Genomic DNA, 27,738 nt, shown 5'->3' with positions numbered 1-27,738 from the left:
AGGACTGAAATGTTACATGCTTACAGAATTGGAGTCTAGGTCCCATTTTCAAAACATCTGAAGTCACTGGATATTTTCACTGAGTAAGCTAAATGAGGTCGCATTTAATTTCCAAATACATGCTACATGTCTCTGGTCTGAAGCTCTTGTGTGAGTGAGATAAACTAGACCTGGTCAGGTAGTTGAGGCTCCAGTTACTGATGTAAACTTAATTATTTCTTATTTCATCTTTAAAGAGGAGGGAGAGAAAATAATTGAACAGACAATTTAATGGAAATGACCTAAAACAAAACTATCCAACTTAAATTTAAAAAAGCAGTCTCCTTTTTTTATACTTTTACTTGCAAATCCTTTTTTAATACTTTTTAAACTTTTCTTATACTTTTTTTTTGTTACTTCTTTCCTCATGCTGTGTGCTCTAGTATTATCTGGAGTAGTGTGTGTTTCTGCTTTACTGTGAAGTAGAAATTATTTCTGTTTCTGTTTTCTAACAGAGAAAAAGGGGGCAAAAAGAGAATTGAATGCCAGTTCATCAATTTGGGAATGAAATAACTGACTAATTCAAACTTAGGATGGCCACGTTCTCCGCTCCTCTTTGCCTGGCTTAATGTAATGACCCACCTGCTTTGCAGGAAATGTTCAATGGCCCAGCAGTAGAGTGTCTGCAATCGATAACAAGATCTTCCATTCAGGTTACATACAACACAAAAGATGTTTGCTTTTTGGAAATTTGACGTTTTATGTCAAAGCAAAGAAACCAAATATATTTCATTTAGCTCTTAAAATTGCTATAGCGTATAATTTTTGTCAGCCAACATCAGGGGAGGTGACAAAGGTGTGGGTTTGGTTTTTGCCCTGATACAATTAATTTTGGAGTAGTACTACATTCAGTCATATCAAAGGCATATCAGCCTGAAGACAGTCAAAGGCATATCTGCAAACATCAAGCATGCTTTTCAGCCCTTTTCACGCTACTAAAGATAGAAATGCAGTTGTCTACAGTGGTGGTCTTGTTGATGCCAAAGCATGGGACCAGCAAACATTACATTTAAATGAATGTTTTTATTACTTTTATTTTATTTTTGTAATTTAAAATGCTGTTTTCAGGCCAGAGCCTTAGGCAAGGGCTCTGATAGGGCATGAAACGTCCAGTCTGGCTGGCCAGGCCAGGGTTTTGAATGAAAGGCAGAAAACGGAGGAGAAATGACATGGTGCCATCTAGTCTTTCTCAACCTGAAGCTCTTCTATCACAGTAGAGTTGGGGATTTAGCCTGAGCTGATAGAAGGTTGTTTCCCTCTCTAAAGAGCATCAGGAGGGCAAGAGCTCCTCAATGTTCTTAAATCCCAAAGGATGTCTGTGGGAGCCGTCAGCTTGCTAAACTTGGTTTCTCTAGTCCAACTGTCCATCTTACTGACTTAGCAGCATTTGGATGCCATACAGTGGTCTTTCCTTGTAAACATTAAATTGATGTAATAAAGCTTTCTTTAGGTTAAGACTTAAGGTTTTATCAGTTCTTAAGCAATTCAGTTCCCGTTAGTACCAGTAATGTTTCTATCTGTTGGTGGCTGAATTGGGCTGCTTATAACTCACAGCCAGTGACAGATGGACTTAATGCAAATTAATACTTATTAGAGGAAAATCATTGTGGAGAAGATCTAAAAGTTGCAAGATGAGCATGTGGAGCTTTCCAGATTTTGAGCCCTCTTATATGGAGATTCTGATAGGAAAACATGGCAAAGTCTTTGATGGCAGATAACAGCAATTTCTCTGTGCTTAGCTGGCTTGAGACAGCAAGCAGCTGCTGCGAGGCTCTTTACTTTGGTAAAATGGTGTGCAAGCGTGAAGGCAGGACATAGGCTCTCGTGTTCAGACGTGTCAAGGCATTCCTGTTTCAAAAAGTTTCTCAATGTGATTTGCTTTTAATAAAAAACAAAATTGCCCATATGCTAGATAGAAACTACGTCGTTTTTCTAAATAGTTTACTAACTCTGTCAGAGTTTTTACTGCAATGCTTTTTTTTTTTGTTCAGGATCTATTGCCCCATATCCTTAGGTATATCTACCTTTTTACCATCTTTGATTTCCAAATGGGAAATAATTTTAAAAGTGCCAAATTACTTTCCTACTGACTTTGTGGAACGAGGCAGAGAACAGAGAATGCAACTGGTGCCCGGTAGCCATCACTTCTGTGTGGTACACAGCCAGTCCGCTCCTTTCTGGTCTAATGACTCAGGGCACATGCTGCCATTTGGCCAGCTGGTTGGGAGGAAGCTTTTGAGGGCACTTTGAAATACTTTAGGGGACTTGAGGCACTGGTAGTGTCGCAGATGGTTTGGAGTTGCAGGGAAGAAGGGTGCCAATTGCAATTAGTGTTCGGGGGGGGGGAAGTAGCAATAGTGATTTCTGCTACGTGCAGGACAGGTTGGCTTTTTATTTGAATAGGGCAAGGTCTTTCAGAAGATGCCTTTTCTAGCAATGCAGAAGCCACGGGTGTTAATTAACTGATAATTTTAACTGTTTTTGCAATTGTATCCTGGTGCTGAAATGAGTATATACAAGCAAAGGTTGGGTTGCACTAGAGTGAAAAAATCTGCATAGAAGCTGGTGACTGCTTTCAGTTTATGCCACTTATGCCTGTATATTCTTCCCTAAAGGCTTCTGTCTGCACCTGAGGACTGTATAAATTATTTTGGTTCCAGCAGTTGATTCCTAGGCATCCTAGCCCTTCACCTATGCTGTGCTAAAGAGCCTGAGAGACTGCTGTTGAGAGCAGTGTTAGCAGAACGGATTGTACTCGCTGACCATAGCGGGTTTGCACTCAGCAGGCCTGGAGTACTTGGTTGGTTTGTTTACCTACTCATTAATTTCCTCAAATAAAGCTTTTCACCATTTTTTTAAAATCAAATTTCTAAAAAGGAATTCCATTTGCCTGGTGATAGCTGTGACATTTGAAAAAGTTGAGGTCAGGTAACGTGATGCTTGCCAGAAAACTCTGGGTAGACTGTTCTAAAGTATTTGAAACTATTCATTACTTTAGCAGTCTGCAGTTAACCCTGCTAGAAAATTTCTCCTACTTGAGCTTGCTCTGGTCCTGCTACAGTAAGAACTGCTCCTTCAAGTTGAGCTAGTGCTCCTGGGTCAACAGTTTTTAACTTGCTACTCTTTTCTGTAGGTGAACCATCACCCTTAGGATGGTAAGATTTTTGCCCCGAAGAAAACTGGTGACATCGCGTAGCAATACAACAGCTAACTAACTAGCAGTTTTATATTTAAAATGTATCAGCTAGTAGCTTATCACATTTCAGGACTCATCCCACAAGATTCTGGAAAATGTATGAGTGTCTCAAGCTCCATATTAAAGTTGTTGTATCCAAAACTGGCTTTCATAATCTGGTTTGTTTTTCATTGATACAAATGAATGCTCCTGTACATGGGGCCAATCTGTTGTTGGAGGTGCACAATGATAGGGTGAGAGGCAACGGACATGAGTTGCAAGATAGGAAATTCCGATTAGGGTAAGGAAAAATTCTTTCACTGTACTTTGAGCTGGAGGTTGGACTAGATGACCTCCAGGGGTTCCTTCCAATCGCAATTCTTCTATAATTCATTGTTTCCATCCTCATGTTCTCTAGGTGAAGTGGCTGCTCACCCAAACGCGTGGAGACCTGTTCTTTCAGCTTCAGTGCCTCTTGTATGATTGTCATGAGTCATTGCAATACCTCAAAGCCTTATTAGGCTTATTTGTGGAAAGGCAGTACTGTTAAAAGGACTGCTTCTCATATGCACACATGGAGATGCAATACTTGAAGTAGGTCGTACTCTATTACTACGGGATAGCTTTGTTTTTTGCCCCTTTCAGTGTGAAATTGCAAGTTATGAATCAGCTTGGAAGGAACTGTAGCTAGCTGAAGCCATTAGCTGACAAACACTTAAATTACTTAAAACGCATTTAAATAGTCTATGGATTAAAGAGAAGTTCGAGGTCAGGCAGTTCATTTGAAGATTACAAATGAACTGCTTGCCTTGGAACTTCTTTGGGTTCATGTCACATGCATTTATAATATCGAGGTGGGGAGGGGATAGGACAGGGTTTTTCACGCCCCTGTGGAACCACCAGGGTTGGGTTACCTCTAAATTACTTTATTCTTTCTAGTTATCTTCTGGCAGAGTGAAAATAACGTGGTATAAAATGTCTATGTGGTTCCTTACCCTAAACATAAAAGGGTATTGCTAACTTCTGAGGGTTATCACATGCAAGATTTCTCGCGCGTAGCTGGAATTCTGGGATTCTTTCCTAATGTCTTGTCGACAGGTGAAACGTGGATTGGTTGGAAGCATATGCGTTAGAGTCAGCCTCAGAGGCGTTCTCGTTTTAATTGCTAGACTCTCCTTTATCTTTGTTTTTCTATGAATTATTCTAAGTGTTTAGGAGAAGGGGCTGAAAAAAGTGAAGGTCAGTAAATGCTGGTGCAATAAATTCTTGCTTTTTTTTCCCCCCTCTTTAGTCAGTTGAAAGTTGAGTTTGCCTTTTTCTGGAGAAAATAAACAGTTATCAACTTACACTTTAACTGAGGAACACCAGAACATTATATTCTGTTCTAGATATTGATATGTTGATATCTAAGTGAAATTTGTGCATAAAATCTCTGGTGTAACATACAGGTCAAAGCTATTTTTGGCCAAATGGCTGTTAGATATTAGGTATATCTAAAATTAAAGATCAATATATAATGGAGGTAGGGTGTTCTGGGTTGTGTTTTCCAGAATAGCTTTTTGGCCAAGACTAGTGGCACATGTGATGACTGGTTCTTTTGGACACTAATTACCCTGTTCTCATTTGGGATTTTATGCTGTGGGGAACTAGGGAGCTGGACAAGGGCTCCACACCGGGAACCTCTCCTGCAGCGGGGAAAAGCTTGAGAGGCAACTTCTGCCAGTTGAACGCTTAATCCTTTACTAGCTACAAATATACTTATAAACTTATAAACACTTATAAGATAGGCTTCCTTAGCACTAATACCCACAAATACGTTCTGTTATAGGAAGAGTGGTAAATGCAGGTAATGTACCTACTAGCCAGTTTTGCCTTCTAGGACTGCCATGTGAATTGCTTCTCTTCTCAGGTGTGTAGCTCGCAGTGGAGCAGGAGACTGCAGGGAAGGTGGCTGGTTACTGCTTTGCCTTTCTGTCATTCCTATGAGCAGAATCTTATGTTAAAGCTTTTCTTTGCGTTTCTTTGGTCTCTTTTCAATCTTACCTGTCTTATTTAAGCCACCATGGTGGTTGCTAGTCCTTTAGCCCTTATTTTTAGTAGACGCTGGCATCACTAACTATGGAGGGAGCTGAATTTCCTTATAAAGTTGTTTTGTCACAGGGCACCTTGTCTTTCAGTGTTGGATCTAGAGTCTTTATCTGCAGTTAGCACCCATATTTTATCAGGGGAATGATTTGTTTATCTGTAGACCATAGAATGAAAAGCTGATAATTCTTGAAGGATACTTCAGTTTTATCAAACCCTCGCAAAATTTGGTTCATTAGCATTAATTCAGCCAAAAGGTAAAATACTCAGGGGTACAGAAAAGTATCTGTGCAAAAGCATGGACACAGGTTAGTAGGTGACATGAATAATACATGTAGGGGAGAAATACTGGTTTGAAAAAATAATTGTTCAAAGAGAACGGATGTATAGAGAGACAATGTTATCATTAGCAGGGAACGTTAAATACATTCATCACATGTAGGAGAAACTTTGACTAGATGACTCTTTCCATATCCATTATTTATATAAAAGGTAGGAAATCCCTGATGAACCAAGTAGTCCATTTCTTTCATATTAGCTGAGACTGCACGAATAGCAGTTTTTGCTGTCTCATCAGAATAAAATTACATGTCTCTCCTTCTCCTGTGGAAGGGAGTACGTTAGCTCTTGCAAAGGGAAAAGTAGGATGATGCTATAGTGATAAATACTACAGGAATTTAACAGGTTGACATTCTTTTTATCAAAACACTAGAGCTAAGATCTCAAAAGGTATTGAGGTTTGAGCTTTTAGATTATCTTCGGTTTCAACCAGCTGGTGGTTCTGTGGCAGAAATGCAAAGGGCAAAAAACCCCAAACAAAATCAAACCAAACCCCAAATCCCTTTTGAAAGTCTTTTAATCCTCTGTGCCCCAAAAGCCTAAGAGTGTAGGTACTGCTTTGTCCTCTTCCTTTATGAACAGAAAATGCTAATTATTTCTGCTTAGGCTCTCAAGGATGTGAACGGCACATACATATGTATCTTTTATGTGTGGACACTGTAAATTTGAATCTTTTGCTCGCTTCTGTAGACGATATCTAAGAAAACCAGACTTCAAGTCTTTTTTTAATCTTATCCAGGCTTCAGCACATAATTTAAAAGTCCTCAAGTATTCCTGCAGGCCAGATTCATTTGCCATACCAGTCTTTGTAGGCCATTAATTAAAGTAAGCAGCAGACTTCAGTGTCTGCTGAAGAACTTGATAGCGTCCTCCAGGCTGTGATCTTCTTCCTCCTCAAGCGTCTCCTGGGCCCTCTGACCGCGATCGCTGACTGCGCTTGGGTTTGTCAGGACGCTGTCTTGCTGTTTTCACAAACCTTCGTGAACTGCAGCTGTTGGCATTTTAAAACTCGTTGTAGAGCCCAAAGTTTTTAGTCAACTCTAAAACAACCCCTCTTCCCCCGAAATTCCCCCCCCCCAACCCCAACTGCTGCAGAGGCGTGTAGTGACGCTGGTTTGTACTGGTGTTTGCACTGTTAGTTCCTGGGGTGACCCAGGGAAGCGTAAGCCCCCGAGGCGGTAGCGGGTGCTGGTTTCTGTGGCTTACCAGCTCCGAGCTCGTAGCTTCCTTAAACCGTTGGCAGTGTGTCTCACTACTTTTGGTTGCTGGGCTTCAGTTTTACCTCGAAATGTGAGTCACTGAATACTTCCAGGCATGTGTGAAAGAATAAGGAAAGTAAATTCCTCTAGCGCTGTCTGCATGGGAGATTTCCAAAGGGATCGCCGGACCCTTGTCATAGGAGTTCATGAACAGGGTTGGGAGCCACCTCTGAGCCTCTTTGTATACCTCTCAGATTTTTCCCCCCCCCCCCCCTTTGTTTATGCTTATAATAAAGCTTAGTTTTAGTGTTACTGCAGACCTATCTGAAACTTTAAATTCAGTTCTGGTGGATGGGGAGGAGGGTTCATATTGCTGATCAGACGATTGTTATGCTAAAGTTTTTAAAGGGGTGTTTCTCTCCTTTTTTTGGGTTGCACTCCAACTCCAGAAGGTAAGAACCACTGCTGATTGTTCTAAAGCTACTGTTCTTGTATTAACTCCAGCTGCAAAAGCCTTGATTAAAAAAGCAACTGCTTGTTTCACACAGACTTAGAAACAAAGTAATAGTAGTATAACTAGTGTTAATGCTTCTGTCACCTTAGTCTACCTGTAGTGCATGCTGTTTGCATTAGCAATTTTGGTGCAATGCAAACTTGAAAACTTAAATCTGCTTGTAAAGTCTGTGGAAAATGTCAGTTAGGCTAACAGCATGTGAACGCTTATGTCTTACAAATTAACACTTAACGCTGTCTGCAAACCTGAATCTGTGGGGAGAGGGGGGGAATGCTTGATTTGCATGATGTATTTCTGTGCATCTTTTGTCTTGGGGGCAGTTGGTGCTGCATATTGGGTGAAGCGAAATTAATATGCAAAATAAACAGCTTTTCCTAAATCATAAATGTGTCTTAACAAGCTTGAAGTTGGCACAGTGGTATCTGCTTACAACCTCTCTGCTATGACCCTTCAGTAGCCGTGAATTGTTTTTTTTTTTCTTTTTTTAAATCAAATGTTAATGTACTAGTGAACAAAAAGCTATTCATGTAAATGTCTGATTCAACCGGAAAGCGGGGAGGAAGGGATGCTCGGAAAGAACAAAACCGAAAGGTCCCGCCCTGAAACGCGGTTGCTCCGTTGGTTGGGGCCGTTATACGCAGTCCGATCCGTAGAGCCGCGTGCGCTGGGCTCGCGCGGCTGGGCGCGCTCCGCAGCACGGTTCCCCGGAGAGCGGCGGGCCGCGGGGAGCTCGACTCTCCCAGGGCCGGGGCTGCTGCAAAACACACGTGCATGCCAAGAAGCGCTGCTGCGCCAAGCAGCATCAGCAGATCCTGCCTCCGCCTGTCTGCGGCATCCTCCGAAGCCACGGAGGGGTTCGGCTCTGACGGCGGGTCCTGCGGGTAGGGAGCTGCTGAGTGCACCAGTTAAGAGACTGTACTGTTGCGCACACCCCAATAAATGCTGTAAACTCTGCTAACCGTGTTAAAGACGGAGCTGTAACGTAAAGGAACCTTTTGACAGATAAAACGCACCCTGCGTGTTGTTCTGAGTGCGGTTATTTTGAGGTTCAAATACCACACGCTTAAATTTTTCAGGGCTTCAGCCCCGGTGCCTTATCCACACGTGACCGAACGAAAATGTCTCTGTCACGCTTTGCTTTCAAATCAGAACAAATCAACTTTATTTCTCTGAGATCTAAGGAGCAGGGTTGGTTTGAACGGATCCTGTGGAGGACCTGGAAGCGGCCAGGAAAGCACCACCTCCCTCCTTCCCTTGGACAGGAGCTGCGCAGAGCAGAGATTTCTCATCTTAACCTTGTATGCGTTTACCTGCGTTCAAAACCCTTCTTTCCTGCTCAGTTCGAAGAAGCTTTGAATGTAAAATGCTGTGATGTAATGAACGTTTAAATTTGGCAGTCCTCACAAGGAAACGTTGGTATGTACGTGTCTGCCCGGAAAGTCCGATACCGTAGAGAAACGCTCAGAGGGGGAGAGCCCCGAAGGTGTATGTCTGCCTAGTAGAGAGATGATTGCTAAACTGTTTTAGCCCTTTCAGCAACCCGATGAAATAAATAGTGAACGTGCCCCTTCTTCAGGCCGAGTGACCGTCACTTACGCTGGACGGTCGCTTTTTTGAGGTCAATTTTCTGATTTATTAATGAAATGGAAACCTTGACGCAGGGTATGTTAACGCTTAAAATCGGATAAACGCTTGGAAGCTGCCAAAAACCTTTGACTTGTTTGGTCAGAAATATATAAAATATAGTTCATGTAGCAGCCACTAGTGAAATAGGTTTGTAAATTCTGGTAAATCTGTTCAACTGATATTTCTTTTTGTAACTGGGAGGTCAGTGTTAGAAGGGAATAATTCCTAAAACACAGTATTCAGTGGGAAGCAGCACTACTGAGAGCGGCAATCTTACCAGTGTTCCCTGGGCTAGGCAGTCGCTTGGTAAGTATTAGTTGGTCCTTATATTGGACCTATCTCTTACTTAAACAGCAGCTGTAAAGGAAAATTTTCTTGTGCTGTTCATGATACCTGTGTGTGCACTTAAACCATTTCTTTTGCTTTTGATAAAGCTAGTTTTGAATGGATGGACATGCTGCTTCCTAGTTTTCCCTCGAGCTGAAGTATATTGCAAGTAAGGATAATACATGATGTAGGTGGGAAGGTAATAGGGTTTGAAATGCCCAACAGTGAACAAAGCGCTCTTTGCTAGTGTTCATGATGAGGATCCTGGGTCTAGACGCTAGGGCTGGGATTTTACTCCTTGCATTGGCACAGTGAGTCCTGTTTATACCGAGTTGGCTGCCAGTCTTTTGGCAGACTTACAGAAGGGCCTGGCTATTTTAGCTTCTTGAAAAGTAAAAATCAGGAAGATTTGATATGCAGTAATAACGCTAAGGAAAACAAATTAATCCTGGTAAACGATGTTATAGCTATTAGCATCTTCTGAACTGTTCTGTTGCAAATGCATCTTATTGGTGTTTTTTTTTTCTTAACGTTAATGTGAGCTCACTTCAATGAACAAAGCCAATAGCTAACGTCAGCTGGCCCAAGCACAGTTTATTAGCCTAATAAACTTTGTTCTGATTTGAACCATCCCTGAAAGCATTACTGAGCTGAGATATGAAACAGTGAAACCAGAGGTGTGTTTATCTTCCATTTCCCCAAGGTGCTGGTTATTTGCCAGTGGACTGGCACTGAACGCTGGATAAATCGGTAAGAAGGGCGAGCGTCCCATTTTCGGTCACGTTAGCTGGAGTAGATTTGCCTTTTTTTGCTATTGCTGTCAGCTCAAATACTAGTCCCTATGTGAGCTGGAATTAAAAAGTGGAGATACTACGCTTCTGCGTGTGCATAAATGAAAATGCAACTAAGAACGCTTTCCACTCTCATAAAAGCAGGTATGTAGCCAGTGGGTGCGTGCACCTAAGAGGCAGTCTTCAGAAAAGTGTTTGCACGGGGAAAGAAAAGGTATGCCGCCACCAGAAGAGGTCGAATACTTCAGCACCCGTTTGTCCTCCTCAGCTTTGTCTGGAGGAACGGTCTTGCCGTTCGTGGTGAGCTGCAGTAGGAGAGCTTCTCCTGGAGCTTCTCCTGGAGCTTCTCCTGGAGCTTCTCCTGGAGCTTCTCCTGGAGCTTCTCCTGGAGCTTCTCCTGGAGCTTCTCCTGGAGCTTCTCCTGGAGCTTCTCCTGGAGCTTCTCCTGGAGCTTCTCCTGGAGCTTCTCCTGGAGCTTCTCCTGGAGCTTCTCCTGGAGCTTCTCCTGGAGCTTCTCCTGGAGCTTCTCCTGGAGCTTCTCCTGGAGCTTCTCCTGGAGCTTCTCCTGGAGCTTCTCCTGGAGCTTCTCCTGGAGCTTCTCCTGGAGCTTCTCCTGGAGCTTCTCCTGGAGCTTCTCCTGGAGCTTCTCCTGGAGCTTCTCCTGGAGCTTCTCCTGGAGCTTCTCCTGGAGCTTCTCCTGGAGCTTCTCCTGGAGCTTCTCCTGGAGCTTCTCCTGGAGCTTCTCCTGGAGCTTCTCCTGGAGCTTCTCCTGGAGCTTCTCCTGGAGCTTCTCCTGGAGCTTCTCCTGGAGCTTCTCCTGGAGCTTCTCCTGGAGCTTCTCCTGGAGCTTCTCCTGGAGCTTCTCCTGGAGCTTCTCCTGGAGCTTCTCCTGGAGCTTCTCCTGGAGCTTCTCCTGGAGCTTCTCCTGGAGCTTCTCCTGGAGCTTCTCCTGGAGCTTCTCCTGGAGCTTCTCCTGGAGCTTCTCCTGGAGCTTCTCCTGGAGCTTCTCCTGGAGCTTCTCCTGGAGCTTCTCCTGGAGCTTCTCCTGGAGCTTCTCCTGGAGCTTCTCCTGGAGCTTCTCCTGGAGCTTCTCCTGGAGCTTCTCCTGGAGCTTCTCCTGGAGCTTCTCCTGGAGCTTCTCCTGGAGCTTCTCCTGGAGCTTCTCCTGGAGCTTCTCCTGGAGCTTCTCCTGGAGCTTCTCCTGGAGCTTCTCCTGGAGCTTCTCCTGGAGCTTCTCCTACCCTCTGATACGTTAGAAACGTGTAACCTGTCTACACGTAACTGGGAAAAGGCTTTGGCCGCCGAACCAAGTATTCGTCAAAGAGGACAGGCCAGAAGCGTTAGACAAGACGCCAGTAACTTTCTGGAAGCAGGGGCCATCTCAAAATTATTCTCCACCTAAGGAATTTCTCCTGTTCTTGCGAGGAAAATAGTTTTGTGATCAGGAAAGTGATCTATTAAAGCAGGAGCTACTGAAACATCTGAATATATTTCTAGAAATGGCTTGCATTTTTTTTTTTTGAACAGTCAGATAAAGCTTTTAAGTGTACAAATGAGATTCAGCCTGAAACAGTATAGTTAAATCCAGCTAACCTCTGAGGGCTGAGGGGGAAGTGCCTCTATTAATGTTAACTGAGTTAGGAGGGAGGGTGAGCCTGATGAACTAAGCTTCACTCTTCCCATTGTTTGAAGTGAGAAGTGAAGTAACTACTTCTTGGAAAAAAACTTAACAGTTCAGTAAAATCATAAGTTTATTCTGTCTGGAGGAACTCTCTTACTTCAGCTGCATTGGTTTATATAAAAAGCTTCTAGCTGGATGCCATAAAACTAAATTTAGAGTTGTACCTAGTACTCTTTTCTTTTAGGAAAAAAAAAAAAGGGGAGCACTTTACACCACCAGATAAGAACATCACAAACTGAATTAGTAGAAGAAAATGTTCTCATTCATAAGGCTTCCCTTGTTTCCAAAAAAAACCCTACGTGTGATACCAAAGGAGCTCATGAAGGGCTCGCAGAAGACTATTTTTTGACACATCGAAAGTCTATGTGTGTTCTTAAACTCCTAGTATGTGAAATACGTTGTTCTTGGTAGCGATTTGAGAATGACTCTGTGCTTTTAATACCATCCCTTGCACCAAATTGCCAGCATCTGGACAAAACAGTGTCATAGTTAAACGCAAGGTGAAAATGAGATTCCTGTCTCACCCCGGGGGCTGGACTAGCTTTGCTGCGTTCCAGCACCGCCTGGCAGCAGCTCGAGGACAAGGCGATGGGCTGCGAGAGAACTGGGGAAAGCGGGAATGAGACACAATGGGAAAAGTAAAACATGGTCTTAACTCATTTTTTGAGATTTTTTTTTGGGGGATGGAAATTGGGGAGTAGGAGCAGGAAGGACCCACAACCCTCCTTGAAGGGTCGTGTCAGAGTGTTGCTGAACTCCACATAGTATCTTCTGAAGTCTCACCATGAATTCTGTTCGGAGACGTCCAAATGACTTTTATGTTAGCGGTCACATTAATAGAATCTAATGATCAGCAGTATTGGAGGCTGACCTATTGCTCCAAATGCAGAGCAGTATGGATTTGGGGGGGGGGGGGGGGGGATACAGAAGGGACTGAAGGGAAGTGGTGGTTAATGATGAGCCTGGAGCAGGCTAAAGCACAGAAATCAGTAGTCACTCATAGAGGCAGAAGGGATGTAGTATGACATGAAGACTATGCGGTTTACACCCAAATTGAACCCTTTTTTTTTTTTTTGAAGATTTGGGGGGGGTTGTCAGCTGATGTTAATTTTGTAAGATTTTCACTGTAATACTCATTAAAGGCTAAAATAGTGTTAGTCTTGGGCCAGCTTTCCAAGAGGATGTGTAGAGGAAGGCGAGTAATTATAGGTGTGTCTACATGAGAAAAAAATTATGGCAAAAATAATGGATAAGTTATTAAACAACTGAATCAATTAAGCAGGAATAGTATAAATGCCGGTCGGGATAGCTTTTGTAAAGATAAGTCCAGCCAAGATTCATTTCTTGGTGAGATTCCACGTTTTATAGAGATAACTGCGTAGCTTTGCTTAGAGTTTTGTAAAATGCTTGGCTTGATGGCATTTGACATTTTGATAGGATAGGTAAAAAAACTTATGAAATGAAGTAAAGGTCACTTATGGGTTCAATTTCTCGTTAGTATCTGAGCTCTTTGCTGAATATGGGAGCGCTTCAGTAGTTCCATAGGTTTAGTGCTGCTCAATACCTTTTTAGTGATCTGGAAAAAATATAAAATTCTGATACTTTTCTAGATGCAGTGATTGGAGGAACGATGATGAACAGTGATGGGAGAATGACAGCTGTATTGTTATATTGCCAGATAAAGCTGGAGCTGCATAAAATATGTTTGTATGCAGTTAAATGCAGAAGTTGCACATATAGGAGCAAAGAATGTGGGTTTTACATAGAGAAGGGAGGGCTGTATCCTGGAAAGCAATGTCCAGAATTTGGGATTGCTGTAGCAAATCAGACTGAATTTTACCTTCCAGGGCAATCCTGTAGCTTTCTAGAGAAGAGGATTTGGGTTGTGAAAGTATTCTATATCACTGGGGAGGCTAGTGCAGGAATACTGCTTGCTAGTGCTGTCGTTGGCATCTTGAGATGATGCTGCACAGCTCGAGAAGGTGTAAATAAAAGCATAGGAATGACTCAAAGAGTGCAAGTGGTGGGGAGTGTTTTTGGCAGGGGGAAGTCAAGGAGGTGATGAGGTTGATTACTTTGTGTAAATATTTTTAGGAGAAACTTATGTTCAGTGATAAGGATTCTGGCTAGAATCTAAAGCTAAATAAGCCATATCTGCAAAGAGAGACAAACTCTGAACAGAGATCAAAATGAACTGCTCACGTCACTGGTTTTTCTCTCCTATATCAGGATTTGGCGTCTTTGTGAAAGTCACTGGGTCAGCGTAGGAGTGACTGCATGGAACTGAATTTTACAGTATGGGGAAACAAAACGAGCTGGTGGTCCCTGCCGTGCTCGAAAGCTGGCGCTGTTTCCTCCTGTGCTGTTGGGTCTGCCTTGACCACGAGGACAGGCCAGTCTAAGCTGTCCGCTCAAGCGATCAGATAAACTTTGGACATTGGTTCTAAAAATTTCTTCCTCCTCACCGCTATCGTTAGTGTTTATTGACACACGGTGCCGGCAAAAACTCAGAAAACACAAGCTGCTGCAGAAGAGAGATGTACTATTTATACTGAACGTGGTGAACTCAGAACAGCAGTTCTGCCTTGATTTGCACGTACGTTCACTCAGTTTTGTCTCATTCATTTTGACTTTTACGAAAGACAATTGCAATCAGCCATGTCTGGCGATGCAAAGTATGTGTTGCGGCACTGATTTGGGGAGGAAAAACCAGGGAAGCATATTAGTATTTGGTACCGTGAGGCTGTTTTCTTAAACAGAATTGTAGAATAACTGAAGGCGAAGGGACCACTAGAGGTCATCTGCTCTAACTGACCAGCTGCCATCATATGGTTCCTATCTGACTCTAAATCCTCCCTCCCTCTTGCCACTATGGGTGACCATCTAGCCCTCCCTCACCCTGAGCAATGTCTACTCCCCAGTCTGCCAGTGGGGATGGCCCTCACCCTGGACTGTGCCCAGCCGTTGTCTGGAGAGAGCTAGTTGCTGCAGGCTAAAACCACGCTGAAACCCTGCTCGTGGTGGGGCAGTTGCACGTTATGGCTCAGGCTTGTGCCTTGGCCTTGTTTAATTTTGGTATAATCATAGACCTCCTATAAGCAAATGTGTTTAAATACTTCCTTAAGTGTTTTTCTCACCTATCAACAGCAAGTGACCTGCAAGTTGCACAGTCTCTGATGCTGCGTAGGAGCATCTGCTGCAGGCACGGTTGGGGAGCTGGGGGCTCTGGTCCTGCTGGTGGTCCTGCGGCAGGTGCCCCGCTCTGCTTCTCACCAGCTTCCTTCGAATAAAAACCTGTAGGACAGGGACTGGTTTCCCAGTATATGTTTGCATAGTAGTTAGCACAGATGGGATTAGGTCTAGCAATATAAATATTAGCAGTCATCTTGTAACTATATTTTTTGTGCCATTTGTAAGCCGCCTCATCTAGACTGCACTTTCTTGCGTGGTCTCTTAGCTGCGTGTTCATCTGTCACCCTTGCAGGAGAGACCGGATCTATTTCAGGATGCTGGCTTCTGCTGTACTAGAAATTAGTAATTCAACTAAGCTGTTTTACTCCTATTACATGTAACTTGCAGTGCATGGGTTCTACCTGAATTGTCGGAGGTCTCTACTATTTCTCACGTTTATTTCCATATTCCCGTAAATGCCCAAGGCTTATTTCACGACTTCTGTGCCAGATTTGTTTAAGTATTCAGAGCAAAACTTACTACAAACGACAACTACAAACTTCACCTATATCTTCTGCTTTGGAATTGTCAGTCAATCTGACGGTTCTGTTCCCAGCCTTTAGGGTAGGGTGTTAAAAGGTGAAAATGTCTCAGTCTCAAGCTACTGCTTAGGAGTTGTGCTAGATATCCAAATATTTTACAAACATGAGTGCATATTTAGTAGAGGATGTGATTTGGAATGAAAGTCATCTATCTCTTGCCCTGTCCACCTGATGTGGCTTCCTTCATATTTACATCAGGATGGGGAAAAAAACCTAGCAACATAGGTAAAAAGATGGATCTCTGTTTCAGTTCTTAATGCTGGGACTGAAGACGAAAGACCTCTTCAGAAAGTTAGCAACATTTCCTAGTTTTTTCCATTCCTTATCCCACAACCCTTGTTTGATTATATTACTTCTCTTTTTTTCCAAAAAGACTTTGCATACCTCTGCGTTCAGTAGTTAGCTCACAACAAATCTGCTCTAAATTTCAGAGCATCATCAACTTTGAGAATTTATAGCTCTAAAAATGTGTGACCATTCTGAGGCTTTGCAAAGAAGTACTGAAGTGTTACGCTTGGGGGTTTTTTGGTTTGCTTTTTCTGGAATTGGGACACTGATGCATTAGACTGGTCTTACTTATTAGGGCAAATTCAACTTGTGTTCTCTTTGGGATCTCTCCGATTTGGGATCTTTCCACCTCTGCATGCTCGATGATCAGGTGAAGGGGCCATTAATGTCTCCTAGCAAAAGACTATTATCGACCAGGTAAACAGTCTCTAGAAGAGTTCTTGCAACACGCTTAGGAATTAATCTTGTGTTTTTATTTTCAGTGGGACTTCTCCTCTTGCATGCCTGAATGCTATGTTACATACAAACTCCCGAGGGGAAGAGGGCATTTTCTATAAGGTCCCAGGGCGAATGGGAGTGTACACTCTGAAGGTAAGTGTCTTAGCTGGAGTATTCTCTTTGAAAGAACAAGAGACTTTTAGCCATTTAAAAAAATATTGGATTAGGATAATACTGAAGAGTGAACTGCTTTTTAGTAGCGTGAATTAAAATGTAAATTTTCCCTCCAAATGCAAGCAACGGAGGCTTCATGCTTGACTGGTGTGCACCTGTATGCTGAAACTACAACCGAGGGTGCTATTTTTTTGTTCACGATCCCGTAGCTTGCTGATATTAATTATCTTTAGAATCTTTAACAATAATCTTTATTTGAAACCTTTTTCTCTAGTTAAACTACTGGAATTAACCTTGTCTGCGCTGTTTTTGATTTTTCTGTAAATTTAAATCTGAAAACTGTTCCTTTAAGATAGGATTCCTCTTACAAAGTATAGACCTCTCCAGCATAGGTGTCTCTGTTGGAACCACTTTCCTCAGCTCACTCCATGCTCAACAGAGAAAAATAACAACTTCTAAGAGGTTCATCTCATCCTGAAATGTTTAAAATGTCTGAGAAACTGTGCTTTAGTGCAGAAGCGCTTGTGCGACTGTGTTGTTTACCAGGAGAATCAGCTGAGAGTTGCCCAGATAAAGATGTCCTCGTTGTCTTTATCAAAAGTTAATTAAGTTGAATTCCATTCTTGCTGTCTCTGCCTATCTTCCTACCCCCCGGAAGCGGAAAAGCACCTTATTTGCTTCTTAAGTACTTGTATACAGCGTGACAACAAAGGAGCTCCCATGCCATCGGAGTAGAACATCTTTAGAGCTTCCAAAAATTCCATTGCAAGACGTATTGCAAACTCATTTTGAACAGCATTTTAGTACATAGAGTTTGAACTGATTTCAGTGCATCTAACTCAAAGTACATAAAACGGTCTGTATCTTAAATGTACATTTCATTAAAACAATATCAGAGATGTAACCAGCAATGAAGGGAATGTAGTTATCTGTGTGGTTTGGCTTACTGATAACTGGACTCATACAATTCGTTTCATTACAGGAAAGTGTTAAGTTTTACATTTTAGGGATAAAGAATGCAGACCCTAAATCCAGAATCCAGAATGGGGAAAGAGTATTTTGTCGGAAGGTTATGACTTGGGAAGGATTTCGAGCTTGCAGTAGGCAAGTAATAGAGCAATTGCCTTTGAGTTCTCCGTGCAATGATGTGGCAAAACTGTGCTGAAAAGTTTCAGAAAAAGAACAGAATAATTCAAGATGAGAAAATAATTCTTTTTGAAAGATTGAGAGCTCGTTGTTAGTGGTGTAAAGCCTGGGTAGATCCAGTGTCTAGATGTTAAATCTAAACAAAGTCGAACTGAAAATAAGTGTGCATTTTGAACAGCAGAACAAACTATCGAAGTTACTGTAGTAGTTCAGTTGCTTATTTTCCTCACGAGATGTTAAATACAAAACTCATCATCTTAAAGTTCAGGTTCAGCTAAGCTCCAAGATTATTTAACTCAATGTAGGAATAACTTGCTTAAATGTAATAGTCTTCATTGACTGAGTGGATTGTTCCAAAGGCGTATTATGTCCTACGTATCTAGAGATACAGCAGTTTTGTTGTGATCTTTCGTACACTGGAACTGTGTAACCTGAATGCAGTAACCTTCGTGGAGTGGCGAGAGATTCGAAGCATGCCAAGAAAGAGGGAGTTGTTCAGTCCTGTTGCACCGTTCTCAGGTCCGTCGTGCTGTGTTTAGTCCCTGCGTAGTGCCAGCAGCAGCCTGGAGATTGTAAGGATGATGTGTTTAATGAGAAATGCTGCAGAAGTTGCATGATTAATGATGCATGATTAATGAAGTGTGGTGGTTTATGTAGCAATCAAGAAGCTTTGCACAGTACAGATGACCGTTCCTCAAGGAATATCCAGCGCCTTGTTTACATTGCAATGCAATGAATGAAAGCCAGGTGTCCACTAAACCATACTTCCTAAAGATAAATAAATAAAAAAATAGAAAGCTTATAATAAAATACTTGATGAGTAAAACAAAGTTGCATTTGCATTTTTGCTGGCTCACTGGCCTGGATTATTGTATTGTTGAACTGAATAGTAAAGAGATTAGTAGAGTGCCAGGATCTTCCTTTGATTTTTATTTAGACTTGGTGATAAAGGTATGTAAAATAGATGAGAAGAACTTTACCCAGGAAGCTGTCAGTTCTGTGAAATAATATACAGAGGATTAAGTGTTTCTGGAGATGCTTGCTCAGTACTCGTGGCCAAGAGATGCTCCGGGAGAGAGTTCTTAATGGTAGCTAGGAATGGAAATAAATTTCAAAGTTAACTTTTATTAATGTTGGTTGGTTGTTCCTCTCTTTTGTCACTCTGTCTCCAGCTTTGCTGTCAAGCACTTAATCCTCTACTTTCCCCAAGTTTTGTCTAATTATAGTAGTCAGAAGTGATCTGAAGTGCACCGAGCGCTCCATCCCTGCGGACGGACAGGTACTCTCTCAGCATGCGTCGTGTCACACATGGTTTGCAAGGCAGGAAACAGGACCGCTTTCTCTACTAAGCTTGCAAAGGTCTGTTTGAGGACTGGCGATGTTAGACCCTGAGTTGACGAAAAGGATTCTCTTTTGCGAGGTAAACACCAGCGTGTTTTTGACTGCAGCAGGCAGGGTAAGGAGGGAACACGCAACTTCAGGCATATTCATGCTTGACACTGATGAGGAATGGTCAACCTATGTGAGAGTGATTGCGAACCGAGTCGCAAAATGACTGTTTCAGTGTTTTACTGAAATAGCCAGTCGTCTTTCAGAGATAATGGCCACGCTTTCTGCAGGGAGGGGGAAAGTAAAAAGTCACATTTGTTTTGTTTAGAAATGATTAGATGTCACAGGCTTGCTCAACTGCTGAAGTGATGTGTAACAGCACAGGGTAGCTGGCAGTGCTCCGCTGGGGCAAGTACAAACCTAGAAGGAAGCTGCATTTGCCCTAATAAGGATATGTTGGTCACTTTTCATATGATCTGAGGAGTCTGCTTGGTCTCCTGGGGAAAATTATTTCCAAATATTCTAAAACAAATTACCATGACCTTTAAATATATGTAACAAAGGTGTTGAATTTCTAGTAGTGTCTCACGTGGTATTTTTCATGGTTTGCAAAAGCTGTGTGCGCTGCGTGAGCCTTGAGGCTCTGATTTCGTTTCGAGTTATACAGGCATATGCAAAAGTTCAGTCGGGCCTGGAAGAATTCGCATCTTACAAGAACAATTGATGTACTGAGGGTGAATAGATAAATGCAAAAACTAAGTGATTTTGTTAAAGAAAAGGCAAAGTTCTATGCCTAAAACAGGAGAACTTCTAGCAGAGAGCATAGGAAAGATAGTCTTAAGAAAAAATGGTGATCACGAGGGATATTTAATGTGTATTTAATGGACAGTGAAATACTCCCAACGAAAACTGAGTGGAGCAGTCAGGCAAAGCTGGTATTCTTGGCAGATCCAGACCAGGACAAGGCAAGTGGACAGGGTACAGAGAAGTAGCAGGATATGAACAGGGACAGGGAACTCGAGCTTGAAAGACAAGGTGGGATTTAGACTGAAAGTTAATTCACTGATGCTGAGAAATTGGAGTCATTCTGGCAGGAAGCTGAGAAAGAAGAGACCGAAGAAATACGTCAGTAGTAAAACAGAAAAATCTGAACAAGATCTGGGTGGACAAAGGAGCAGCTCATATTATGTGTATTTGCCTTAGACTTCTTCTCACTTCTGAATACCTTGGTTTCTCTCTTGGATTCCTCTGCATTGCTGCCGTTGTGATATAGGTGAAAACACTAGGTATGCGTTTACCTGAGGAGGGAGGGAAGGAGAGCAGCTACAGCTCTTCCTGTCCCCATCTTTGCCCCACATTTGCACTCGGAGCTGCACACTGGTTCCTAATCCTGCAACCCCCGTTGATGCTGTGGCTCACCTCGATCCCAGCTACCACTGGCCTTGCTGCAAGGCACGTTATTTGGAAGTCCAGTATTTTGGTTTATTGACCTTCATATAGACCCCTCAAACATTCTTATGCCTGATTTCCAAATGTGCTTCTGCCTGCCGTCTTCATGTTTGTTGGTCCCAAAGTCATTGCTAGTGTTGCGTACAAAACAGCATCTGGCCTTATTCGGAAGACTGCATGTGGTTCTGCCTCTATGCATTTATCTTTTAATTGTTCCACTCGATGCAGTGGAGTTTGCTGTTCACTGGTAAATCAGAAAATTCCAGTCTGCAGGACTATTTTTAACTTTATATTTGGGGAAAGTCTGTCTTGTTCCATTGTTTTTTACCGCAGATGCTAAAAACAACATTCTCAAAATCTTACCAGATGTGTTTATAGGACTGGCAGCTAGAAGGCCATATTTTATTCGACTATTGGGTATGGTTACTGGAAGGAGTGAGTGAATTTTAATTATTGAAAGAAGAATCACAGAGTAGTTGGGGGTTGGAAGGCGCCTCTGGAGATCATCTGGTCCAACCTCCCTGATCAAGCAGCATAAACTAGACCACCTTACCCAGGACTGTGTCCAGATGGGTTTTGAATATCTCCATGAACAGAGGGAGACTCCACAAGCTCTCTGGGCAACCTCTTCCAAAGTTCAACTGCCTTCACCGCAAAGAAGTGTTTCCTTGTGTTCAATTGGAAGTTCCTGTGTCTCAATTTGTGCCCGTTACCTCTTGTCCTGTCACCGGGCACCACTGAGAAGTGTCTGGCCCCATCTTCTTCACTCACTCTCAATCAGAAACGTCAAGTCAAAAGCCAAGGAAGTCCAGGTTTTCTAGCTCCTCATGTGTTCCACACTGTCTGGCAGTAAGTAATGGCACCTGACCCAGCAGGAGATGTGATTCTCTCACAGCAGAAGGCTTTAAAAGAAACATCTTCAAAAAAATCTGAAATAGGTAACGTGCATAATTGACATGTCTCCAAGGACTAAAGTGATCTTTCCAAAGATTAAGCTATAAAAGAGCTTTAAGGAAGGGAGTGTAAGCATTAGAAATTCGCAAGCTTCATGTCTTTACCAACTTTAGTGACACTTGATACAAATGCAAAGTTTTTTTCCTGCTTCTGGTGATAACCTACAGCTTATTTTTTATGTGCAGTTAAAAGAACTTTATTTCTGAAGTGTAGGATGAAGATACAATTCAATATCTAAACTATTTAGTACTTCACCTTGCTGATGGAAAAAATCTCTAAGAAATTAAATTTTGATAACACTTGTGTCATCTTAAGTACTTTTTGGTCTTGCATGCGGAAATTAGTCATAGCTGTAATTTCAGAGAAAGGACAAGAAATTAATTGACTTTTCCTAAAAAGGGAAAGTTGTTCTGAGTGGCTTTTTCCAGTAAGTAACTAGAAAGAAATACAGGCTTTCAGGCAGGGTCTGGTTGAGTGCTTTAAAAAAAAGATTCTTTCCTCTCTGAAATACGCGGCTCTGTTAATTTGTCCAGCTGTTACAAACGCTGTCCTCTCTGCCTCGTTACAGTACACATTTAACGTTAGCGTTACCTATCTACCTACCAAGACAGACGTATAACGTAATTTCAGATATGCCGTCCGACGAAGCTGAGACCATCTGATAGAAGTTGGAGAGGGGGGATGAGGATGGGCAAGGACGTGGTGGCTGGGTTGTCTGCAAGCGATGCAGCTCTTTGCACGTTCTCCGTCTGTAAGGTGTCCAGAACAGTTTGGGCAGGTAGGAAAACGGTAACATTAGCAGCCATGCCTGAAGTCCCCACCAGCAGGAATGGGTTTGTTGTCACGGGCTAGCACCGATAGGGCAAAGTAGGCTGAAAAGTGGTTCGAGCTGGGTGATCGCTAGAGGGCAGTGCGTGTTCAGGGCGAAAACCCGCTGCCCAGCGGCGCTCAGCCTAAAATGGTACACGCGAACGCGCGTTCACGCAGAGTTACAGGCTTTGACAGTTCAGACGTTTTACTGCACAAAAGCACCTGCCAGATCCGTTCCTGCAAGGAGCTGTGCAGCGCGTCAGAGGCTGCTGTGGTCCTGGCACGCAGTGAAGTTATCTGGGCCTGCAGGACACTGAGTTGTCAAACTGTTTTCCTTCTGTCGTGAACTTCAAAAATTGCCCAGCTTTCCCATAAAACAGACGTAGGTGGGAGCTGGCAATAAGGGATAGAGAGGGCAACTCCAGTGGGTGTGGAAGGAAGGGCGTACTTGTGAAAGGTGAGGATGGGGAAAGTGGAAGAGATGCGGTAGCTGAAATTTAAAGCATTTGATACGGACTAGCAAAAGGTAACGTGGGTTTTTAGTGGGCCAGAGTCTAAGCAGTTCTGACGTCGTTCTGAGGCATGGAAAATCCACGATCGGTGCTTATTAATGCAGGCAACTGCTGCTTTTAAATGCTCTTTAGTTGGGAGAATTTTATATGGAGTAGGTAACTATATGTGTGTCTCTCTCACTTGCAGAAGGATGTTCCAGATGGATTAAAAGAGCTCTCTGATGGCTCGGAAGAAAGCAGCGATGCCCAGTCAGACTCGCAGAGCTCGGAGAACAGCAGCAGCAGCAGCAGCAGCAGTGATGCTTGCAGTAACAAAGATGGGAAGAAAAGCAGATGGAAAAGGAAAGGTAATTTTCCTTTTCAGAGGTGATAATTTTAACATGGTCTGTGTCTGTGAAGGACTTTGAGGTTGTTATCGATTAAATCTGTTGCCTTCTAAAGTGAAGCTGTCACAGTAGGCTAAAAGCCTACTTTTACCAGTTGTGCTCATGGTTTAGAACTCATGACACAAACGCTGCTTCACTAATATGAGAACCAAAGGGGAAAAGCTATCTGGAATTAAGTCTCTGTATTTAGGGCCTTGATATTAGCCAGAGGCCAGCGTACTATGCTTCAGACACTGGAACACTGGCATCTGTTTTTTCCTGTTTTTTCTCTGCCATCCCTCTTCTTTCCCAGAAAGATTGTACAGTGTAATTCTGGCCTCTTTTGGTGATTTTGGGGTGCAGCATTAAAAAGGAATGAGCACAGAATCTGTGAGATTGAAGGTTTATGTGAACTGCCTGCAGAATCACAGAGCAGTTTACATTGAAATGGGATGTTTAAAGATCATCTAGTCCAACCCACTTGCTCAGGCAAGGTCAGCTGGAGCAGGTTGTCCAGGACCCTGTCCAGATGGACTTTGAATATCTCCAAGGATGGAGACTCCACCACCTCTCTGGGCAGCGTGCTCCAGGGCTTAGTCACCCTCACGGGAAAAAGTTTTTCCTCATGTTCACATGGACCTTGCTGTGTTTCAGTTTGTGCCCGTTGCCTCTTGTCCTGTCGCTGGGCACCACTGAAAAGGGTCTGGCCCCATCCTCTTGACATCCTCCCTTCAGATACCCTCCCATTGATCAGATTCCCCCTCAGCCTTCTCTTCTCCAGGCTGAGCAGACCCAGCTCTCTCAGCCTCTCCTCATAGGAGAGATGCTCCAGTCCCTTTGTCATTTTAGTAGCCCTTTGCTGGACTTGCTTCAGGAGCTCCACGTCTCTCTTGTCCTGGGGAGCCCAGAACTGGACACTGTACTCCAGGTGAGGCCTCAGCAGGGCTGAGGAGAGGGGCAGGATCACCTCCCTCCACCTGCTGGCAACACTCTGCCTAATGCAGCCCAGCACACCATTGGCCTTCTTGGCCACAAGGGCACATTGCTGGCTCATGCTTAACTTGTCCACCAGGACTCCCAGGTTCTGCTCTGCAGAGCTGCTTTCCAGCAGGTCAGCTGCCAACCTATCCGGGTGCCTGGGGTTCTTCCTGCCCAGGGGCAGGACTCTGCACTGGCCTTTGCTGAACTTCCGGAGGGTCCCCTCAGCCCACCTCTCCAGCCTGTTGAGGTCCCTTGGAATGGCAGCACAGCCCTCTGGTGTATCAGCTGCTCCTCCCAGTTTGGGATCGTCAGCAAGCTTGCTGGGGGTGCGTTTTGTCCCTTCATGCGCAATCATTAATGAAGAGGTTAAACAGTATTGGACCAAGTATTGACCCCTGGGGGACACCGCTAGCTGCAGGCCTCCAGCTGGACATAGTGCCACTGATCACAACCCTCCAAGCCTGGCAGTTCAGCCAGGTCTCACTCCACCTCCCTGTCTGCTGATCTAGCCCCCACTTCCTGAGCTTGCCTATGAGGATGTGATGGAAGACAGTGTGAAACGTTATGATATTGTTTTAAACTTGAAAGGGTATTCACAAAATATCTCCTTCTAATGAGATCTTAATGTTTGTGTAGAAGTATATTTATACTTTTTATTTAAGAACTTTTATATAGTATGTTACTGAATGACTGAAATAACAGGATGATGTGTGGTTTAAGAACTGAAATATGAAGGAAGAGCATTCTTAGAGTGAAATGGCTAACCACAGTTAAAAAAAAGTTAACTGAAACACAAAAGTAGAAAACTTGAAAGCATCAGTTTCAGTACAGATATAAAAATGGAAATTTTGCTCATCTTTGTCTGATACTGACTTTTTTTTTTTTTAGGAATGGTGTTTTGGTCTTTAGCATAAAGATTATCAGTTTTGTATGTTTTAATGCATTAAAAGTCATGAACTTTAATATTAGAAATGTGATTCTGATCAGCAGTGTTACTGACTGTTCTCCTTCTTTTCAAAATGGCTTCCCGCAAAGGATTGTGTTCCTTTCTGTGAATAACTTGTAATTATTAATGAATTTAACACTAAGCATCCAACAAAGGCATTTTACAAGTTCTGAAGGGAAGTGACCTTCTCCTTAAGCTTCCCTTTAAGGAACTTCTGAAAAACAATATGGCATAGGGTGGGATTCATGGTCCTTATAGATGTGCTTGTTTGCTAAAGCAGGAATGGTATTTCTATGTAATTAGCTTTTAGAGCTATAGATAATTTGAACTGCTTCCAACAAACTGGAATTCAAAAAAGCCTTTGAGGAGCTGGCATTTCACCTGTATTGGCAGATTACTGCAGGAGTGAAAACGAGATGCATGCAAATTAGGTTGTTTTTTCTTGTCCAGGAAGTAAACTTCCTATGCTGAATGATTTTTCATTTGCCTGTTGCTCACTCAGAAACTGTTCAGAGCTTTCTGTTAATCTCTCAAGTATTTAAACCAATAAATATTTTGGAAATAATTTTCCTGATGACTGATCAGTTCTGTGGTCTCATATCCTATCACAGCAGCTAAGGTTAGTTGGTTGCCACCAAACGGAAGCAGCTGGTGATAGTGATTGTAGACTCCCTTCTGGGGGGACAGAGGCACCCATCTGCTGATTCTGGTCATCTTGGGAGCTCAGTGCTTGCCAGGAGCTCAGACCGGGAATGTTGCGGAGGGGTTGGTAGAGCTCCTCTGGCTTTGCAATGTTATTACCTCTTGTTGTTCATCCACGTGGGCACCCATAACACTGCTGAAACAGACCTGGAACATATCAAAATGATTGATCCTCCTGATTAGGGTTCTGGAGTAAGAACATGGGAACCCACGTGGTGTTCTCCTAGGTCCTGCTGGTGAGGGGCAAAGGCCCAGGCAGGAGCAGCTGAATTGAGAATCAGCTCCTGCCTACACAGCTGGTGTTACAGGCAGAGTTTGGGCTTTTAAGACCATGGGATCCTCATTGAGGAAAGAGGACTGATGGGGAGCGTTAGGATCCATCTGACCAAACAGGGCAAGAGCATCTTTGCCAACAGGCTTGCTAACATAGCGTGGAGGACTTTAAACAGGGTTTGTTGTGGGACAGCAATAAAAGCCAGAAGAGAAGTTTAGGTAGCAGGAGGGGGACAGGGAGAAAGTATGTGGAGGACAGCATGGTGAGGAAGGCTCTCACACTTTGCCTGAGAAAGCAGCACTTGGAGACCTATCTCAAGCGACTGTAAGCGAAAACACAGCATGGGAAAGAGTAGGAATTCGAAGGCTGTATGCAGTCAGAGCTATGGTGTCACTGGAATTACGGAGACGTGGTGGGGTGATTCTCATGGCTGGAGTACTGCAAGGGATGATACAGACTCTTTAGAAAGACAGGCAGGGTAGGTGGGGCTGTAACGTTTCCCACTTCACTCGTCAGCAGGCCTACCTTTATTTTAGTCTTCCTTTTACCACTGAAGTGCCTGAAAAATTCCTTCTTGCTGCCTTTCACATCCCTTGCTGGTTTCAAAACCAGCTGAGCTTTGGCTTTCCTAATTCCAACCCTGCATGCCCAGGCGATGCTCGTTTGTCTCCTCAGGTAGCCCACCCCTCCTTTCCTCTTCCGTACAAGGGCTGTGTTACGCAATGCCGCCTTTGCTTCAGGCTTTCTTGGCAAGGTCTGCTCCCTGCTCCCTGAGACTGGTGACAGAGTGTGGAGAGTGAAACGTCCATAGTAGAAGAAAATCCAGATAGGGACCACTTGGCAATAGGACATAACGCAAATCCATGGGACCTGATGGGCGCTGAGCTGACTGGTGATGTCATTGTAGGGTCACTCTCTATCTTGGAAAAGTCATGACAGCTGGGAGGGGATTCCTGATGACTGGAGAAAGACATCTTTCACCACCCATCTACAAAAAAAGACAATCTAGGAAAGTTCAAGCTAGTCAGCCTCACCTCATTCCCCAGGAAGATCATGAAGCAAATCCTCCTGGAGAACGTTTCTAGGCATGTAAAGGAGGAGAAAGCGACTGGCAGCAGCCGGTGTGGATTTGCCAGGGGCAAGCTGCTGGGCAGTGCCAGTTATAAGATCACTGATCTGTAGAGCAGATTGAATTTTTTTATTATTATTTTTATTTTTATTATTGTAGTCTTGTTGGTTGATGGTGTACCTTCCTGAAGGAACAGTACTTTCTTTAGGGGCCCTCCTAGAGAAAAGAAGAATTTCAGCTGCAGATGTGAAAGTTTTGACTTTTGCTCTCCAGGAGAACGGCAGGGGAGGGAGCAGCCTCGCTAGTCAGGAGATGCAGGCCCGCGGCTTGGAGTGCTCCACCTCTGCTGGACGTTTTTCCATTTCCTACAGTTACATGAAAGCAAGTAGCTGCAGTGGAAACCACCAGATCTTTAGAAGACGCCCAGATGTCAAGTTTCAGTATTTTGTTGTTGCACCGTCCGAGGCCAGGTCCTAGGCCAGCAGTGTCTCCTAAGTACCGCTCTCCTCTTTCACCTCTGCTACTACTGGCAGAGGTGAACTACTGATGGTTTATGAGACCACGTTTCTTGTTGCCAGCCTGGCTGTAGATGAAATAGGGAATTGAAGTGCTCATCTTATTACCTTATTGCCTATTGTACCTACCCTGAGTAGGCATAAAAAAAGAAATCACCTTTGGCATACACAGAACGATAGGCTGTATTCAGTTGAAAATACTGAAACATAATGCACTAGTATGGAGGAACGCTCACA

General features: G+C 43.4%; 1 protein-coding gene across 4 annotated transcripts in view; it reads left to right on the top strand.

Moving 5' to 3' along the window:
• The window catches only part of ASXL2 (ASXL transcriptional regulator 2), a 139,074-nt gene that overhangs the window by 36,585 nt on the left and 74,751 nt on the right, over positions 1-27,738 (top strand). For 3 of the 4 annotated variants that reach the window (XM_068936651.1, XM_068936649.1, XM_068936650.1), the window contains 2 exons: positions 16,320-16,428; positions 22,837-22,996. In XM_068936651.1, coding sequence (XP_068792752.1) covers positions 16,320-16,428; positions 22,837-22,996 — 269 coding nt within the window. Of the gene's footprint in view, positions 1-13,928; positions 14,373-16,319; positions 16,429-22,836; positions 22,997-27,738 lie in introns of those variants that run through there. The other variant, XM_068936652.1, reaches the window with a different exon arrangement.

The sequence above is a fragment of the Struthio camelus genome, chromosome 3 (genome assembly GCF_040807025.1).
Source record: "Struthio camelus isolate bStrCam1 chromosome 3, bStrCam1.hap1, whole genome shotgun sequence".
Lineage (NCBI taxonomy): Eukaryota > Metazoa > Chordata > Aves > Struthioniformes > Struthionidae > Struthio > Struthio camelus.
Note: the sequence above shows the minus strand (reverse complement) of the source record. Positions and strands in the feature narration are given on the sequence as shown.